The following is a 12477-nucleotide window of genomic DNA, read 5'->3' on the forward strand; positions in this document are numbered from 1 at the left end:
AACTTTTATTGCCAGAAGTCAGGGTTTTCCCCTTGCACTTGAGAATTATTATGTTGTATCGTTTTGATTCTGCCTCCTTGATAAGAAACTGCTAGAGGACTATAAAGATTGTGCACAAAAAATTTGTCCCCTTTAATCTTGCTGAATACAGATTGCCCAAAGCGTATAATTTACATGCTTGCAGTGAGAAAGTTCCATTACGATTTCCTTGAAATGCAGCTGGTACTTTTGTCTTTGAGGTTTCCACGTTGTTTTCCTTTTGTTTTATGAGCTTTTAAATGTCCCATCTGCTTACATGTTTGTAGGCTAAGACCCACATGTTTGTTCACCATATTAAGACCATTATCTAATTTAGTAACACTTGGTTTATATTATTCAAAAGTGATGATGACATTTTAATTATTAGTAGACCTCAATTGTAATGTGTTCATATGTTATAATTAATGTATTATAATACTTTGTATTATTACACTGTGTGCCTTGTAAAATTCCATATGATGCTGTGTTTAACGCACTCGTAGTGTTCACCCTCTAACCATTTTTCAGTGCAGTCACTTGTCACGAATAATTATTAAGATTATTTGGCTTTTAAAGTTTAAACATGTAGCATGCTCAGGAGGATATGTACTATACATATCATCTTGCTGAAAGAGCGCTCTGCATTCTTGATGCTAATGCTAACCCTTAGACTTCTCTTCGCCCCCCCCCCTCTCTCTCTCTTTCTCTCAACCTCTCTAGTACACTACTGATGATTTAGATTACTCTCAGTTCTATGATTACTCTGAGGGAGCCACAGACATCATTCCAACCGATGAATATTCGGAACCACAGGTAAATGGAGAAAAAAGAAAAGAAATGTGTTTCCTATAATGTCTCTTTTTGTCAGTCAACCATCCCATCCCTAATTTTGTCTTGTGTGTTGTCTGTGTGTCTCAATGTCATGTGTATGTGCACACTAATAGTCCAGTAACTGGGAGTAATCAATTATGATAATATTTTGATTAGATGTTTTCAGTCGTGATTTGCCCCATGTAATTGAAAGATTGATCAATAATCTAGGTGTCCTGACCTGGTAATGCCTACCCTTAGTGTGACCTTATAGTAAGGCAGTGTGCATGTAAACATATTCAGTGTGTCAGTCCTCCCTGTGTCTGTTTTATGAGGCTGCTGCCTTCTCTCACTCGGGAAATGCCATCTGCTTTGAGTATTTTCTTTTTTTGCGTTCCAGCATGTCTTTAAAACTATTTTGTACATTTTGGGATTTCAACATTTTACTTTACATTTGCAGCAAAAGCAACTTTATCACTGTGGCTATTTTATTGTTGTAATAGCTCTAAACAGTTGCAAAAAGGCATATAGTTTTGTGTTTTGTTCTTGCATCTATCCCAGATAGATACTTAATTGGCCCCAAAATTCTCGTGTTACATGAAAGGCCCAGTCCTCGATTGTTGTACAGCACCCTTTCTGCCCACTGTCATATAATCTTAAGGTAGCATTAACATGGTCAGTGTTTTAATTTCAGCCCTTGTAGTATGTTGACCACGCAGACCAACTACTGTACATGGGCTGCTGCTGGAAAGTGGAGCACATGGGGTCTGACATCTGTATTTGGAAAGACTCTGTACAACAGTTGTGGATTGTGTCTTTACATCATTTCCACTTTTAAATGTTCCATGTTTGTCTTGGTGTTCTTTGTTGCCGCCACCTCTTCCAGAGAAAGAAACGTAGTGTCTCCATGAAAAAGAAGAGGACCAGAAAGTCCCTCATTAAAACTAAGGCCAAGCCCTTAAACGTCTTGGCTGCCAAAAAATCATCGGCTAAAAAGTTTGCCGCTAAGAAGACGCGACCGATGCCTGGCTACCAGGCCACAGCGCCAGCACGACCCAGAGGCAATTTTAGGGTAAACGCTCATGTAAAGAAACGACCAAATCCCATCAAGATCTTCCTGCCTTGAAGGGAAAATCTATGATGGCAGACGTAGAGCTCCATAACCTCTTCTGTGTAGAAGTAGCAGAGTCGGTAGCCAGCTTGAAAGGACCCCTTGCAAATAACCTCTGGTCTGAGCCTTTGTGTTAACCCTCGCTCTATATTTCTTTCCTTTTTTCAACATGACTCAGCCAAACAATGTAGAAGGAGATTACAATACAGACATTGACTACGGAACTGTAGATGGTACTCAAACTCAGTCGTCTTTTGCCACGAACGGACCAAATGAGGTAATTTTCATTTTCATTCTCACCTACTTTGAAAGACTAGTTTTAGGTTGTTTGGGAAATGTGAGCGATTTTATCCAAGGAAGTACCTGGTATGGAATGACAAAGACACAACCCTTCGAAATGAATGGATGTGTCTTTTCACTTACTAAGAATTTGTGTGTGGCAGAGCCGATGGACAGGGGGAAGTTCTTTAATATTTCAAAGCTACACCATGTGGATTCTAAAGATGCTTTTCTTGCATGCTTATAAAATAATGTGGTTGACATTGTGGAGGTCATTTGAGGCTTTATGTCATATCATACACTTTTTGGCTAAGGCTGCAGATTTTGTTCATTCTCAGCAAGTGAACACATTAGACCTAGTGACACTGCATGTTAACCTGTGGTACATGGAAGTAAATGTGACTTTAAAGTATTAGACACTATGAGCTGTGTGGATAATAGAAATTAACAAGTATAGTATGTCATACTTACTGTAGTGTATGATAATATTACGATTAGAAATAAGTATTTGTTCTATATAATATAGACACCACTCAGACTTTTAGTGAAGTAACATGTGCCCCTTTACCAAGAGCTAAAAATATGTTTTTTGATATTTAGAGACAGTGCTCTTGGCTAAGCATTGTGGTCTCAGTCACACTGGCTTGTCTGCTTTAATTGCCCATACAAAGAGTGGAGCGTTGACAAGACTTGCAGCCTTATCCAGGATTAAAAGAAGTTGATGATGGCGGAGCCTCCGTCAGCCAATGCCACTTGCAGTAAACGATACTGGAGATTATCTGTTTGACAATATATGCCCTGTCCATCACATCATGAGCTTGGTTTTGATCACTGGTTCTGCTAATTACCCTGAAAAAGAACTATGATCAACAAGGCTAAAATCTCCCCACAGCCAGCTATGAATGTGTATTGTCTACCGCAGTGTTTAACAAAATGGAAGTGATTTTACAGGCAATTTTAAATATATAATTTGGCAAGGCATACTGCCAATAGGAACCCTGTAATTGTGTCCATTTTGTTGCTCTGCAAAGCTAAATCCACAGGGATCACAGTTCAGAAGAAAAAAATGGTGCCAAGTGATTGTGGTTGTTGTACCAAATACAGGGTGTACCAGGGTAAACTCCCAGGTGGCTCAAAGCATCAAAATGGACTTCTTGACCAACAAATTTCAATTTTAGTTGTATGTATCTTGATGCACTCTGTATATCTGCACAGCTACTAAAATCTGAAGATTCATTAGATGTTCATGCAAATTGCTGCTAGTGTCAAGTCAGACATCTATTTCAGCCTTTCCTTACTGTCTGTATCAGTAATATACATGTATGGTTATGTGATGAGAAAGAAAAGAAGGCTGAGATAACATCACGTCTGTCTTGACATGTATGGTTAACAAACGTGATAATGATTTTTTTCAGTCATTATGGTAACATTTTATTTATTCCTTTGTATCATCCCATCTATTTACTGAACTGGGGTACGCTGTAGTGGTCACTGCACTGCTGTATTTCATGAATGTGTGATTTAACAACGCAGCAGTACAGAATTTGTAACATATTCATCTTGAAAGAGGTTACTCAGTTGTTCTAGGATTGTTAATGCAGATACTTAATCGGTACACAATTAGTAACATGATTCAATAATTAACTATAGTTTAGATTTTAGCCCCTTGTTTTTGGACCTGTGCTCAGTAACAGCCAGAAAAATTTGATTCCTCCATGATAACTTAAGATAAAGACTTGGAATAAATAAGGTGTTACCATAGCTATTTGTTTTTCTGCATATCATGCCAAATTCATTTTCTGCTTTAATAACATCTAAAAGTAGAGTATTTGCCTTAATTGCTTAACTAACATTCTTATCTCCTTGATTGCCCACCATTACTTCCTCCTTCTTCGCTTGGGTAACACCTGAAAGGCTGTGGAGGAGGATGTTGTCGGTGCGTATGTCACCGAAGCCACTCCCATTGCTCCGGAGCCCACCGTTGTCACAGAAACAGTGGACAACTTGGACACTGGAGCGGAAGCATATGACTTTAAGGAGTATGACTTGGGCGAGGTTGACAACAGGTTGTATGAATACGGGGCGTATGATGAGTATGGCACGGCTCCGTCCAAACCCACGGCAACTTACCAGGATGAGGTGGGGCCTGGGGTTGCTGCTGAAACTGACATTACTGAGAGCACCGTAAGTACCACACCCCGACGTGACTGAGGGGGTGTGTGCATGAACGGCACACGTTAGGGACTCTTTGTGTGTTATGGACTCACTCTGTCTTCCAGTGCACGCCTTTCTAGTTGGTTGCTTGGCAATGTGTCATTGACATGTTGAGTGTGGAGTCTGCTGTCTCACCGGTGTGGTTGGTGATGTAGTGATTGACAGCTATGACAGGGACAATGCATGCATCTGTGTTTCCTTAGAAAGGATGTCACTGATTACTTTTTTACTTAGTTGTTCTCATTCCGACATACTGTATATACTGTGTGTGCACAAGCACAGACTTTATTCACACTCACACATTCTTTTATTCTTTCTTCCAACTTCATCTCTCTCTACACACAGTCTTCAGTCTGTGTATGTCAGCCAAACCTGCATCCCATCCATACATACCCACCAAGCAATACCGCTCCCTCCCCACCCGCTCATCTCTCAGCAGTCGGACCTTATCCCTCCCTCTCCTCCTCTGCCATTTTAGCAAGCTGCCTGTCTGCGACATATCCCTCTCTGTATGCACAGCAATTAGCCCATAACTCATAGGCAGCTGTCTGCACAGTGCACACAAATACACATACACACACACACACACACACACACACACAATTGTAAGCAAGATGTTATGGATTCCTTTAACTTCTCTTCTTGCCCAAACTTTTGAACTCTGCCCTCAACAACCAACAGTAACAGCTTGTCACATTTTGTCTTCTGATTAGTATCAATATTTAACATATATCCTTCCCTTGACTTCATGTTTAGCCTCAGAGCTGTTTAAATTTACCCACTGTCAGAACATCACCAAACACAATTTTGAGTTTGTGTGCCTTTGGATATTGTTACCATGCGAGGGCAAGGACTTTATTGGTCTTGTACTTGTTCTTTTTATTACCTCTGTATGCACACAAAGGCACTCACACACAAACACCTCCTAATCCTTCCCATTTCACCCCAATTTCTCCACCTTGCCTCCAAAACATACATACACACACACACACAACGCAGCAGAATGAATTCACTACCACTAATGAAATCATCAGCTGTGTTCAGCTGTTTATTTAGATTTAGTCATTTGCATTGGTGCCCAAAGATTAAAAAAGAAGACACTTAACTTAAATGTGAAAGTGTTCATTGTAGGGCAATGTCTCTTATTGTCTCTGTCTATATGTATGTATCTCTGCTTGTGTAATTTTTTGAGGTTTGCATGACAGCAATAACCTGTTGGTGTTAAGCAATGTCTTCTTTGGTCACCATTAGCCACACTACACAATGGCAATGCAATGACAGCATTGCTCCATTTCAAGCACATAGAGGTCCGTTCTTGCTCATTGTGACTAACATTTTGCCTGATTTGTTCCATATTGTCATCTGACTTTGTGTTGTTCTTGATTCACTCTCTGCCTCTGACATAGCTACAGTAGTTGCAACTGAGTATACGGTATTCATTGATTGTGTAAACTTTGTTCAACCACTAACACACATCCCGTTTACTGGTTGAACTTGCTCATCATTGCTATTCATTCACCTGTGGATTATAGCTGCTGTGTGAAGAATGTCCCCTCTGTGCTTGCTTTGCAACTACAGGTTGCTGGTACTGGAGGAGCCTTCGGTCAGAAGGGAGAAAAGGGCGAGCCAGCTGTCATTGAACCTGTAAGGCTCAGAAAGTCACTGCTGATGTACTAAATTGACATGATCATGTCGTAGTTTAAATTATTCCTTTTACAGAGTCAAATGTTTCTCAAACTTTTATTATAAATTGCAAATAATCTAAAACCAAGTGGAATTAAGTCAGCTCCTGAACCAAAGTAGTTGGTTGTTTAACTGTTTTAGAGCCTTTTATAAAGCACTGGTCAAACACCCAACACTTGCAGCTGAATGTGCGCACACGTCTGTCGACTCATCCTGAACTTTTCTGTAGTTCTGCTGTTGCACGGGACAGCGTTCATGGTGTGAAACAATGTGTTTGTTTTTAAAGGGCATGCTGATTGAAGGGCCACCAGGACCCCCTGGCCCAGCTGTGAGTATATTGTTAAAAAAGAAATATGTCAGTGTTATACACAATTATACACCATTGTTGAAGAATTTAATGTGCTTGCCTGCTGGTTGTTTGCTGACTTAGCTTTGTCTTTTTAGGGTCTTCCAGGTCCTTCAGGCCTACAAGGACCCCCAGGCCCTGCTGGAGATCCTGGTGACAGGGTGAGTTGCCATTTATGTCCCTAAGCCAGCCACAGTTTTAAATGTGTGTGTACTATAATTATAATGTATACTACTTTCACTAGTAAGGACCACAATCAACAGATACGATTGAATGATTTATTGATAAACAAACAGAAGATGCATGATGCTTGCAGTTGCTGAATAGACATTCGAAAGTGTTGTGGGGAAGCTACGATAGGGAAATCTGCCGTAGCGACCGGACACAACGGACCCCGATATAACCCTATGGAGAGGAATAGGAGATAAGGAGACTGGACAGAGAAAGGGGTGGGCGGGAGGGGTGCGGAATGCGAGAGCGAAGAAGAGGACGTGTGTTGTGTGGGAATTTATGGAAATGCCGGGAGTGATGTCATTGATTTGTGGTCCCACTCCTGCTGGTAGCACCACTAAAAGCCATTTCAGATGATGGTGCAGGGATGTCTTAATAGGCACTCATTTGACAATAGCTAGCTAGCTAGCTTAGTTATTGGACAAAAATTCGGACTAGTCAATAAAGATCAAGCTATATCAAAAATTTAAGGCATACACCAACCCATTGTTTTGCTTATCTGTTAATTTGCTTATCTGTTTAGTCATAAAACATAAACACCTAAAATCAAACCAAAGTGCAACTGGTAGATCATTGACTCGGAATGTTAATTGTGTAAGTCATATGTAAAAGTTTACTGAGCTCCTACTCAAAACTCCTTTACTTCGCTGTATGTTGTTTTAAATTATTATGACGTTCTAGTATTGCTACAGTCAATATTTTCTGTCTATTGGGATCATGCTAATAGCTAATTACTGTCAAGTGTTAGCAAGCAACATCACAGCCAATAGTCTAATAGGCAAAACTGGATGATTTGAGTGTATGTGTATTTATCACTTAACTGGTAAGATGGTCTTCAAAATGTGATCTGTAGTCTTTTCTAAACAAAAATCAAAAGATTGGTATTGGGCCAATATGTGCTACATATAGTCATCGTTTGCTGCTGCTGCATTGAGAACTTTTTACCATGATCATGTTAAATTGTATAGTGGGACTCCTCAAATATCACTTAACAGTTCATCCATCACTGTGAATCAGTGTGGAACATTAGCAACAATATTTATGCTTTCCATGATGGGTGAAATTGAAGTAACCATGGGTTAAACTGACTACAAACAAACTCTGGGAAGTAGATGTCAGTTTTGCAACCTCCCATTAAGCACAATAATGCATTCCAAGGTGTCTCAATATAGAACAGAGGGGGGTCAAGGTTTCAGCGCTGTGAGCAAATTATTCCCAACTACACTAAGACCAAAAAGGAGTTTTAACTTACAGTCAGTTATTGTGGTCAAACTCTTGCAGATTAAAAGAAGGGGAATGATATTTGTCATGGGTTTTCCCTGGTAAAAGGTATCCATATTTAACGCTTTACTCTTCAGACTCTCTTCCAGAGACATGCAACACAGTCACACACAGACACACACACAAACATACGCACCAGAATTCGTAGAAAAGGATGTTGGTTTTGGACTGGAGACAGCAGTGTGGTTTACAGATGGATAGGCCTAGTCTATGTGTGCTGGAGGAGGAGGAGCACATGTTAATCAAACTAACAAACAGCACACATCCAGCAGTTACTGCTCCATCTGTGTGTCTGCTTGTGTGTGGTTGTGTTTGCGTTTCCTTCCATATTACTGCCACTGTTCACAGTGTATGTAATGTAATGTAAGAATGTTATGACACGATTTACGAGTCAAACCCAAAAGAACTCAGGATCAGGTACAATTTTCAAAGCAATATCACAGCATATTTATGCAAGTGCTTCTGCGTGTTATAATTTTTGTCTACACTTTGTTGTACTTTAATACAGCGTTTAAGAGTTTCTAATGCTTTATTCTTACACATGTAACAGTTAATCTTATAAAGCTGATTATTTTATTATTCTGGTGTTGTCTCTTCTGTATTGCAGGGTCCTCCTGGTCGTTCTGGTCTGCCTGGTGCTGATGGTTTGGCAGGCCCCCCTGGTACTATGCTGATGCTGCCTGTAAGTGTTCAGAATAACGCAACAGAAGTACATGCCAGCCACCTTTTATCATATAATTCCGTAACCAGGCTAATTTCTAGGGTACTGAATAGTGATGACAAACATTTTGTTCAATGCTGGTGTGTGTGTGTGTGTGTGTTCAACAGTTCCGTTTTGGTGGGGATGGTGAGAAGGGTCCAGTGGTGTCGGCCCAAGAAGCCCAAGCCCAGGCCATTCTCTCCCAGGCCAGAGTAAGTAGAAAGCGACATTTGAAAAGCCACCGGGAAGCCAAAAGGCTGTGGACAAACACCCGCCCCCGCCCTGCTCCCTACACACAGCTGTAGGGTAAAAGGAGGGGAAGGATGAAGGAGACAGTATTTTAGTGGGGAGGGGAGAGGGGAACACTGCATTTTGTTGGTCTTGCAAGGCTAAAAGGGGACATGCCGAGCAGGCTGAAGAGCACCAACATAAAAAGGCCACTTCGAACAGATGGACAGACAGGAGGGACTGTTAAAAATACCCACCTGAGTGTGGGCTAAACCAACAGGTGTAGAAAATGTCTTTGTGTATGTGTGGGAATTGGCCAGTAAGAGGAATAGAGAAAATCTGGACTTGGTATTTATGAGTCTTGTTTGATTCTGCTAGTTAACTTACCATAAAACAACACAAAAAGAAAGCAATTGGAGGAAGACCCCAAATGTGTACAGTATGGAAATGGACCCAAAAACATCATATACATTATAATGAGATGTGGTGAAATTATGAAGTGATTGTCTTTGCTGTGAATGGTTTCTTATATGTATATATAGTATGTAAGCAGAATGAGCAAGATAAGCACAGAAATTCAGATATATTCACTTACAAAATGATGGACACACCACCAAATTAAAATAATGACAACATATAATAGTAATCATACATTTTGTTGATTTGATTGTATTTTGTCATAAAAACAGTACATAACACACTGAATATATATATGAATCCAAGAAAAAAAAAGTTTCAATCAGCATCAAGCATGAACATGCAAGGACAAACATATAATAAAAATAGCTAATATATAGCATGTAACGCAAACTAGGTGTGGAGTATAAAATTAATGCATGACAGCAGGATGAAAACAATCAAAGTGTGAAGAAATATACAAAAAAAAAATGGATTTACTGTACAGTTTTTGAATGGACTTTGTACTGAGTGGAATTTGACCTTCTTGTCTGTGTGTGTGCCCTACAGCTGGCTATGAGGGGACCCCCAGGGCCAATGGGTTTGACAGGAAGATCAGGGCCAGTGGTGAGTCTCTGCTTTTGTGCGTTTGTTTTTTTGTGGCTGTTTGTAGGAGTTTGGCTCTTTTTTTTTGGCAACAAAACTTGTTTATTATTTAACCAACGTAAGTGCAGTTGTCTCATTCACACATGATATCCATTCAGATCAATATTATGACACTTTACTCAAAGCTTGATGCAAAATAGCTTTTTTGGAATTCAAAGCTTAAAATCAGTGAATTTGTACTCTCATCAGTCCTGCATTGTCTAATGAAAATATCTTTTATATGTTGTTTGTATTTTTTCATATTTTGAGTACACAGGAGAAACTTGTTTTGTTACTTTTCTTGTTTACATTTGTTACTTTGTTACTGTTACTCTTGTTACTTATTTTGAAATCTTGTTGCATAAGCACTTGGTGGCTCATCGCTATCATCCCCCTCTTGGGCTTGTTGATACATGATCCACTATTTATCTGTAGGAAAAGGCCCTACAAAAGACACAGAGATTTACCCTCCAAATTTGCTCTTCTAAAGGCCAAGCATATGTATGAAATGATACGGCGATAAGTAATTACAAAGAGCAGTAGCGCAATGGCTTTTATTGGCCAAATATTTTTTGATTGATTACATGTTTAAAACCCAGCTTTTCAGAAATCCCAGCTATATTATGTGTCTAAAATGTCTGTAATTGTCAAATCACCAGTTTTGAATCCATACTTTTCTACAGATTACAGATTACAGTAAATGCCCTCAGATCTCTGCCTAGACCAACAATTTAGCTTTGCATTTTTAGACTTAAGTATACGCCAAACGACCCCCAGTTGTGTTAATGTGCCCGCATGTCTTTTAATGTTAGGCCTCAGATGTTCATTTTGAGCTATCAAGATAATTCCACATACTGTTTTAGGCTGATGCTAGTAATCGATACGCTAAAACAAACCCAAACAGAAACCTTTGTGCCAGGTGCACATAATAAATCATTACTATTAAGAAAATCAAAAAAATCATAGTAGAGTGGGCGAGTAGATACAGTGAATAGAGTGTGTGTTCCCATGTAGTTCATGCATCTGTGGTAAAAAAAAAGAATGTGTTGCTTCATTTGTCTTCAGATGAAGAATGTGCATATTTAGCTCAACATCACCATCTGCTGTTTACTTTGCACTTTTTTTACCCCTCTGTCTTGTAGCAAACTGCACGTGTCACAGTTTGAATGAAAAACTTTTAAGTTTGGTTTGTGTCCTCTCTCTTTAGGGTCTACCTGGTAATTCTGGGCTCAAAGGTGAAAGTGGAGACCCTGGTCCTCAGGTAAGTAAGAAATGATGATGTTAATAATGCGTAAAAATATCCCTCACCAGCAACTAAATGCCACTTCCCAGGTTATTAGTCCTGTTGGTCACTAAGTGGTCCTAATGTGTCTGTACAGGGCCCCCGTGGCGTCCAAGGGCCTCCAGGACAACCTGGCAAACCTGGCAAGAGGGTGAGTGAACTCAGTGACACGGTCCACTCTCACTGTGCTGTGTATGTGCTCACATGCCTCTGCGTTTGTTGTTGTGTGGTTGTTTGTACTCGTCGTGTACTCACTGCTGAGAGGCTTATTTCCAGTCCAACAAACAATTGCTTGATATGTGCTTAAAGGCCTGCGCTGCCTCTAATCCTCGGATCAATGGTTGGACAGTTAATCTGTCTGAAAATGCCAAAATGGGAAAACTTGCTATGGATGTGTCACAGTGCAGTCAAATGTCTTGACCTAATTAGTTTCTAATAATATAAACCAGTCATAGACAAATGAGTAATACAAGCTTGATTCATGGGTCAACCGTGTGCCATTAGCTGATTTTAATGTCACAAAATGTGAGAAAATGTATGTCTATGTGAGTGTTAATATGTGGTTTAATGGACTACATTTTTCATGCATCCCCTTCTCTGTCACTTCAAATAGTCCTAAAAAACAACAAGGAGAAGAGGTAATAGTTTCAAAAAAGGATTGTATAAACATCACTGCTACAGAAAATCGGAGTAGCATGAGAAAAAGACACATATTTCAGATTAGTCATTTTTTGCGTGTTCTTCTTCTTCTCCTCCACTGTTGTAAACAGCTTTGTAGATGATTCCAGTCCTTAGTTCCACCTCTTGAATGCTTAATTAATTTATTTTCTTTTTTGGATATTGCTGTTTAATATTTTGTCGTCCAGTGATTTGTGTTGGTCAGCATTATTTTTGCTCTACCGCTTGCTCTTTGGTGCTAACACATTCGACTGCTTCAGGCTGCGTACTCAGTTCTTTACTGATAAGAAAATGAAATATTTTAAATTCTTTTGAATTACTGTCAAGACGTTGCCCAATCCGACAAACCACCTGGACCCCGGGAAGAGTAGCTGTTGCTCTGGCAACAGCTAATGGGGATCCAAGTCAATAAAGGAACAAATAAACCTGCAGGACACAGCAGTTGTATTTAAATGTGACCACAGCGGAGTCATGTCCAAAATAAAGGGCACTGTTATAAACTTTTCAGCAGTTTTCTAGACAAAGTTACAAAGTGCTTTACAGTAATACTTAAAAAAGAGAGAGAATAATAGAAT

At 39.7% G+C, this 12477-nt stretch overlaps 1 protein-coding gene across 1 annotated transcript in view; it reads left to right on the forward strand.

The window, feature by feature from the left end:
• Positions 1–12477, forward strand: part of col11a1a (collagen, type XI, alpha 1a) — a 142918-nt gene that overhangs the window by 49184 nt on the left and 81257 nt on the right. The window contains exons 6-16 of the mRNA XM_046063866.1: positions 739–831; positions 2118–2216; positions 4133–4402; positions 6011–6076; positions 6402–6443; positions 6560–6622; positions 8581–8655; positions 8802–8885; positions 9868–9924; positions 11150–11203; positions 11322–11375. Of these exons, the coding sequence (XP_045919822.1) occupies positions 739–831; positions 2118–2216; positions 4133–4402; positions 6011–6076; positions 6402–6443; positions 6560–6622; positions 8581–8655; positions 8802–8885; positions 9868–9924; positions 11150–11203; positions 11322–11375 (957 nt within the window). The remainder of the gene's footprint in view (positions 1–738; positions 832–2117; positions 2217–4132; positions 4403–6010; positions 6077–6401; positions 6444–6559; positions 6623–8580; positions 8656–8801; positions 8886–9867; positions 9925–11149; positions 11204–11321; positions 11376–12477) is intronic.

Source organism: Micropterus dolomieu, linkage group LG01 (genome assembly GCF_021292245.1).
Source record: "Micropterus dolomieu isolate WLL.071019.BEF.003 ecotype Adirondacks linkage group LG01, ASM2129224v1, whole genome shotgun sequence".
Lineage (NCBI taxonomy): Eukaryota > Metazoa > Chordata > Actinopteri > Centrarchiformes > Centrarchidae > Micropterus > Micropterus dolomieu.